At 44.7% G+C, this 7,890-nt stretch overlaps 1 protein-coding gene across 1 annotated transcript; it reads left to right on the top strand.

The window, feature by feature from the left end:
- Positions 1 to 1,942: 1,942 nt before the first annotated feature.
- On the top strand, positions 1,943 to 3,689 carry LOC129820042 (intelectin-like). The gene is made up of 2 exons (XM_055876858.1): positions 1,943 to 2,231; positions 2,547 to 3,689. The coding sequence occupies exons 1-2, from the start codon at positions 1,959 to 1,961 to the stop codon at positions 3,285 to 3,287; spliced, it is 1,014 nt and encodes a 337-aa protein (XP_055732833.1). The 5' UTR covers positions 1,943 to 1,958; the 3' UTR covers positions 3,288 to 3,689.
- Positions 3,690 to 7,890: the final 4,201 nt, after the last annotated feature.

Consider the following 7,890-nt stretch of genomic DNA (forward strand, 5'->3'; position numbering starts at 1 on the left):
TTTAGAGAAAAGAAATTACATTAGTATTCAGACCCTTTACTCAGTACTTTGTTGACGCACCTTTGGCAGCAATTACAGCCTCGAGTCTTCTTGGGAATGACACTACAAGCTTGGCACACCTCTATTTGGGGAGTTTCTCACCTTCTTCTTTGCAGATCCTCTCAAGCTCTGCCAGGTTGGATGGGGAGTGTCGCTGCACAGCTATTTTCAGGTCTCTCCAGTGATGTTCGATCGGTTTCAAGTCCGGGCTCTGGCTGGGCCACTCAAGGACATTCAGAGACTTGTCACGAAGCCACTCCTGCGTTGTCTTGGCTGTGTGCTTAGGGTCATTGTTCTGTTGGAAGATGAACCTTCACTGAGGTCCTGAGCGCTCTGGAGCAGGTTTTCATCAAGGATCTCTCTGTACTTTGCTCCGTTCATCTTTCCCTCAGTCCTGACTAGTCTCCCAGTCCCTTCTGCTGAAAAACATCCCCACAGCATGATGCTGCCACCACCATGCTTCTTGTAGGAATGGTGCCAGGTTTCCTCCAGACATGATGCTTGGTATTCAGGCCAAAGAGTTCACTCTTGGTTTCATCAAACCAGATAATCTTGTTTCCCTTGGTCTGAGAGTCCTTTAGGTTCCTTTTGGCAAACTCCAAGCAGGCTGTCATGTGCCTTTTACTCAGGAGTGGCTTCCGTCTGGCCACTCTACCATAAAGGTCTGATTGTTGGACTGCTGCAGAGATGGTTGTCCTTCTGGAAGGTTCTCACATCTCCACAGAGGAACTCTGGAGCTCTGTCAGAGTGACCATTGGGTTCTTGGTCACCTCCCTGACCAAGGCCTTTCTCCCACGATTGCTCAGTTTGGTGGGGTGGCTATCTCTAGGAAGAGTCTTGGTGGTTCCCAACTTCTTCCATTTAAGAATGATGGAGACCACTGTGTTCTTGGGGACCTTCAATGCTGCATACATCTTTTGGTACCCTTCCCCAGATCTGTGCCTTGACACAGTCCTGCTCTACGGACAATTCCTTTGTCTTCCTAGTTTGGTTTTTACTCTGACATCCACTGTCAACTGTGGGAACATACAGTATATAGACAGGTGTGTGCCTTTCCAAATCATGTCCAATCAATTGAATTTACCAAAAGTGGACTCCAATCAATTTGTAGAAACATCTCAAGGATGATCAACGGAAACAGGATTCACCTGAGCTCAATTTTGAGTCTCATAGCAAAGGGTCTGAATATTTCTGTCAATAAATATTTATTTTTTATTAATTTGCAAACATAAAAAAAAACAGTTTTTGCTTTGTCATTATGGGGTATTCTGTGTAGACTGATGGGGGGGAAACAATTTTATCAATTTTAGAATAAGGCTGTAACGTAAAAAAAAAATTGTAAAAAGTCAAAGGGTCTGAATACTTTCCGAATGCATTGTATCTTTTCATTATTTCACAATTGCATGTTTTCTACAAGTCAATGTATGAGAGTACACTACATTTGAAATGAGTCAACAAGGACAGCACTAAAAAAAAAGGGCTTACCGAAGAATAAATATGATTTTAGAACGCTTATGCTTCGTTCCATGAGATGGACAGAACAGGTATAGAGATGTGGAATTCACACTTTCTTTTGGACAAGAGAAACTCTAGCACACTTGCATTTCTTTGTCATAATACCACCATCAATGTTTAGTACCAGATCCATCTTTCAATCATTGAGGGCAACATTTCCCACCTGCCAGGTGTCTTTGCGAAAGGAAAATGTTTCCCATTGAATTGTTTTAACAACTCCGCAAAGATGTTTTATTTCAACATTATCCCTTTTGCCAGGTGTGTCATTGATAATAACTTCTATAGTACTGATAGCTATGTGCTTTAACAAACATTGATATTGGAACATTGCCAAAACTTAACATATAAGTACCTCAAGGAAGCAACATTCAACAGATCCTCACTGAGACCTCACTACAACAGTCATGATGTACCAGGCTTTTCTGCTGACGATCTCTCTACTGATGGTGTTTCAGACGTCGTGCATAAACACTTCACCGCTTGATTCGGTAAAAACGATTGAGCAGGCAAGAGCTCCAAAAGTTAGCTTGAGCCGTCTTGATGAGCTAAGAAATAGGGCTAAATTCATTGGCAGAAGCTGCAAGGAAGTTAAGGACAGATATGGTCAAGTTGAAGACGGTCTGTACTACCTGACCACGTCTACTGGGGTGGTGTACCAGACCTTCTGTGACTGTCATGTTTGCTCCCGCTCTTCCCTTCCCCTGGCGCTTGAGGGCGCCAGATTACCCTGCATCACACGCTCCTGCCATCCATCACCCACACCTGCCTTCCCTCGTCACTCGCATCAGCGTTAATGGACTCACCTGGACTCACTTATTACATGTTAATTTCCTCCCCTATATTTGTCTGTTCCCTTGCTCTGTTCCCTGCTGCTGCATTGATTGTTTCTTGTCTAAGTTTCTGTTTGCTGACGCTGTGCTTGTCTCGTTATATGTCCGTCATTTATTAAATGTTACTCCCCGTACCTGCTTCGTCTCTCCAGCGTCATTCAGCGTGACAGTGACATGACCACAGCGGGCGGCGGCTGGACTCTGGTGGCAAGCGTGCATGAGGACAACATCTATGGGAAGTGCATGAATGGTGACCGCTGGACGAGCCAGCAGGGCAACAATGCCAACTGGCCACAAGGGGAAGGCAACTGGGCTAACAGGAATACTTTCGGAACAGTGGAGGGAGCCACGGACGATGACTTCAAGAATCCTGGCTACTATGACATAGAGGCAGACGACATGTCGGTGTGGCACGTTCCCAACAAAACGCCCTTTTACCACTGGAACCTGGCCGCGATCATGCGCTACCACACTGAGAGGCGCTTCCTCCATCTGTACGGAGGAAACCTGTACTACCTCTTCCACCGCTACCCGGTCGAGTACAACGTTGGAAAACACCTGTCCGACAATGGACCCTCCATCCCCATAGTGTATGACCTCGGGGACAAAGAGTCCACCAAAATGTTCTACGGCCCAAACACTAGAGGGGAGACTGAGGGAGGCTTTATCAGTTTCAGAGCCATAAACCATGAACGGGCGGCCACAGCCATCTGCTCCGGGGTCAAACCCAAAGGCGGTGAAGTTGATGCATACTGTATTGGTGGTGGTGGGTTTTTCCCTCAGGGTAACCCTCTTCAGTGTGGGGATTTCACCTCCTTTGCCTGGAACGGCTATGGGACCAATGTAGGCTGGAGTGCATCAAAACAGATGCTGGAATCAGCTGTGTTACTCTTTTACCGCTAATTCACAGTGCATTTACTTTTCTTTGATTGTATGAGAGATAGATTTGAAATGAATGAAAAAGTACATTTCAAAGTAATTTAGGTAATACCTTTTATCCTTTTTCTCTATTAAATCCATTTCTCGAAAGAAACATCATGAAGCAATGACCATTCCATTCATCATAAAAATATTTGAATCTCACACAATCATTAAATGCTTATAGCTGATAGAGACAAATATTAGGTCATGTGAGGCTCTTAATAACTGAATTACGGTAAAGGTTACTGTAAACCACTTTGTGACACCTGTTGTGTTGGGGTGAAGGGCGCTGGAAATTCAGTATATGGACTGTGTGTGCTTGTTTGAACTTTCTTCCTGCAATAACGTAACAATAAAGTAGTGTATTGATCTGAGAGCATGAAATGAGCCTACTGTACTTTTTCATTATAATATTTCTCACTTATTTTTTTGTGGGTGTGTCGGGGAGGGGGGTAAAATGAATTTACATCTCCAAATTTGTCTAGAGAGATGGAGTGGACATATTCTGAGAAGGGGAGAGAGAGAGGACATATTCTGAGAGAGAGAGAGAGAGAGAGATAGATTACAAAGGAGAGAGGGAGAGAGAGAGGAAATATTCTGAGAGAGAGAGAGAGAGAGAGAGAGAGAGAGAGAGAGAGAGAGAGAGAGAGAGAGAGAGAGAGAGAGAGAGAGAGAGAGAGATAGATTACAAAGGAGAGAGGGAGAGAGAGAGGACATATTCTGAGAGAGAGAGAGAGAGAGAGAGAGAGAGAGAGAGAGAGAGAGAGAGAGATTACAAAGGAGGGATGAGAGAGAGAGAGAGAGAGAGAGAGAGAGAGAGAGAGAGAGAGAGAGAGAGATTACAAAGGAGGGATGGAGAGAGAGAGAGAGAGAGAGAGAGAGAGAGAGAGAGAGAGAGAGAGAGAGAGATTAAAAAGGAGGGATGGAGAGAGAGAGAGAGAGAGAGAGAGAGAGAGAGAGAGAGAGAGAGAGAGAGAGAGAGAGAGAGATTACAAAGGAGGGATGGAGAGAGAGAGAGAGAGATTACAAAGGAGGGATGGAGAGAGAGAGAGAGAGAGATTACAAAGGAGGGATGGAGAGAGAGAGAGAGAGATTACAAAGGAGGGATGGAGAGAGAGAGAGAGAGAGAGAGAGAGAGAGAGAGATTACAAAGGAGGGATGGAGAGAGAGAGAGAGAGAGATTACAAAGGAGGGATGGAGAGAGAGAGAGAGAGATTACAAAGGAGGGATGGAGAGAGAGAGAGAGAGAGAGAGAGAGAGAGAGATTACAAAGGAGGGATGGAGAGAGAGAGAGAGAGAGAGAGAGAGAGAGAGAGAGAGAGAGAGAGAGAGAGAGAGAGAGAGAGAGATTAAAAAGGAGGGATGGAGAGAGAGAGAGAGAGAGAGAGAGAGAGAGAGAGAGAGAGAGAGAGAGAGAGAGAGAGAGATTCAGAAGGAGAGAGCAAGGTAGAGAGAGCAGAAAGGACATGTTCTGAGTGCTGTAATAATGCCTCAGTGTATTGACATGACTAGCCATGTGATGTTTTGAAATGTAGATATACATTATATGCTGCTGGCTGTCGGATTAAAACATGTTTGTCACTTGAAGAAAGACACTGGGCATGATCGTATTTAATTAATTGTGCTCCTGTGGCACACAGACATGGCTGAGAGGCAGCAGGTGACATAGTGATGAAGAGAAGAAAAGCAGCCAGCCCGGCCTCAGCATATCAATGGCCATACAGCATCATTATTTCTGGGTCTGTTTCCCTGGTTGAGGCTTTCCTGGAGGTTGAGAGCCAGCGATGCTACCACAACCATCAGAGTAAAAGACACATAACTAGGGTGTTCTGGCTAACACACTTCACCTTGTGTTAGGATCACAGTCACACACAGCCGTACACACACACACACACACACACACACACACACACACACACACACACACACACACACACACACACACACACACACACACACACACACACACACACACACAGCTCACTCTCTCATATTTGTGCCTCTTCGATGGTCCAACGTACCTGTCTGTTGTTCAGTGCTTCCCAGGTCCATACGGACCGTGAGTGGACTTCTCACGAGAGAGTAACGGTTAATGTGATTGGATGCTAAATATTTGACTAGGCTACCTGTATTTGACATTGTGTTGTTATTTCAGTGAACACTAGATTGTCACACTCTGACCTTAGAGAGCTTTTAATGTCTCTATTTTGGGTTTGGTCAGGGTGTGATTTGAGTGGGCATTCTATGTTCTATTTTCTATGTTTTTGTATTTCTTTGTTTTGGCCGGGTATGGTTCTCAATCAGGGACAGATGTCTATCGTTGTCTCTGATTGGGAACCATACTTAGGTAGCCCTTTTCCCTCCTTTCTGTGTGGGAAGTTGTCTTTGTTTGTGGCACTATATGCCCTTAAGCTTTACAGTCGTTTTGGTATTGTTTATTGTTTTGTCGGCGACATTCTAAATAAAAGGAATATGTACACTTACCACGCTGCACCTTGGTCCAGTTCTTTAGACGGCCGTGACATAGATGGTTGACTTTAATTTTTGGCAGTGGCTACTCAGGCAGAAAAAAAACTCACCTGAGTGTTGAGCCCCGTTGGAAAACATAATGTGATTCACATTTTGATTTGGCGTACCCTCGACAGTATTGCGCGTACCCATGGGGAATACCTGCACTAGACAGATGGTAAGCTCAACTCCGTAGCCAGCGGGAGAATGGACACTGGCAAGGCGAAGGGGGTCAGGTGGGAGGCAGTCTGGTCAGCCTCCATATATATATATATCCTAGAAAATTAGATCCAGCTATTAAACAGCTTTGTCCTGCTGGAGGCGTACGTACCAGCCCTGGGAGTCAGGTCTGATCCTGGGATTACACCAACAGCCAGCAAGTGACACCCTCCACAGCTCAGCTGGTTGCTGATCAAAAGAAACAAGGTCTTGGGTCCTCCTCCATTTCCCAGAGGTTTCCTACACAATCCACTGCTACATGTACGGTGAGTCAGACTGGCATGAGTCAAAGCACACCTCCTCCCCCTTGCCCGAGGCAGGCCCATTCTGTTTCATCTCTTCCTTCCCCATCGGATTCCATCACGACCACCATCGTCATGGGCAGCTCGATGGTGAGAGGTTTTGGCCTGCCTGGAGCTTGTGGGCCGACCAAGGTCCACTGTCACCCAGGTGCACGTGTCCAAGACATCAACTGCTTCCTGCCCACTACTCTAATATTGGCACCATTGTCACTCACGTTGGATTTAACGACATTTGTTTAAAGCAATCTGAGAAACTGAAGAAGGACTACAGCATTCTCTTGAACACCCTTGTTTGCACAGGGAAGAAAACCGTCATCTCTGGCCCCCTGCCATGCTATGGAAGGGGTTCGGAACTGCCTTGCTGCCGTAAATGAGTTCCTGAAGAAACTCTGTAAAGACAGGAATGTCTTCCTTTGTGACTTGCTGTGGGAGCAACCAACACTCTTTAAAAGACATGGGATTCACCCTAAGCGCAGGGGTTCCAGGATTATCTCCATCAACATAACGCACTGCTTAAGAGACTGACGGCTTGGGTTTGGTAAGCGCTCCAGTCCTCCCTGTCATAATAACCAACAGAGGACATGGAAATCATATTATATCCCAGAGAAATAGAAGTGCAGTGAATGTAAGTAACCTCAACTATGTTCCTTCAACTGTTAGCTCCGAGGGTATTGTCTGCATTAGTTAAATGCACATTGAATTCCACTGTTTGCACTGAAAATGTCTGCCTTAGGAAGAAGCCCACTGTGGGCAGCCCACTCAATACCATTGCCTCAAATGTAAACGTCACTGACATGTCTACCTCGGATCAGTCTCTCAGAATAGCACTATAAACAAACAAATACCCAATAAAAGGACTAAATTAACATATGTATCCTGAGAAACAAGGTTCATGAAATTGACAAATTTTAACATCCGAAATTATTCATATTCTGTCCATCTCTGAAACACACTTAGATCAATCCTTTGATGATATAGTAATAGCTATACATGGTAATGCAATATATAGGAAAGATAGAAATGCAAATGGAGGAGGTGTTGCTATGTATGTCCAGTCATATTCCTGTTAGGCTGAGAGAAGATCTCATGTCAGATGATGTTGAAATAATATGGCCTGGGTTGGGTAAATTACTTTCTAAATATAATCTGTTACAGTTACTAGTTACCTGTCCAAAATTGTAATCAAGTAATGTAACTTTTGGATTACCCAAACTCAGTAACGTACTCTGATTAATCAATCAATCAATCAAGTTTATTTTATATAGCCCTTCGTACATCAGCTAATGTCTCGAAGTGCTGTACAGAGACCCAGCCTAAAACCCCAAACAGCTAGAATGCAGGTGTAGAAGCACGGTGGCTAGGAAAAACTCCCTAGAAAGGCCAAAACCTAGGAAGAAACCTAGAGAGGAACCAGGCTATGAGGGGTGGCCAGTCCTCTTCTGGCTGTGCCGGGTGGAGATTATAACAGAACTATGCCAAGATGTTCAAAAATGTTCATAAGTGACAAGCATGGTCAAATAATAATCATGAATAATATTCAGTTGGCTTTTCATAGC

Source organism: Salvelinus fontinalis, chromosome 22 (genome assembly GCF_029448725.1).
Source record: "Salvelinus fontinalis isolate EN_2023a chromosome 22, ASM2944872v1, whole genome shotgun sequence".
Taxonomy (NCBI): domain Eukaryota; kingdom Metazoa; phylum Chordata; class Actinopteri; order Salmoniformes; family Salmonidae; genus Salvelinus; species Salvelinus fontinalis.

Coding starts and splice junctions, on each gene's coding strand:
- LOC129820042 (XM_055876858.1), top strand. CDS start 1,959: ATGATGTACCAGGCTTTTCTGCTGACGATCTCTCTACTGATGGTGTTT. Junction 2,232..2,546: donor AGACCTTCTGTGACTGTCAT/GTTTGCTCCCGC, acceptor AGCGTCATTCAG/CGTGACAGTGACATGACCAC.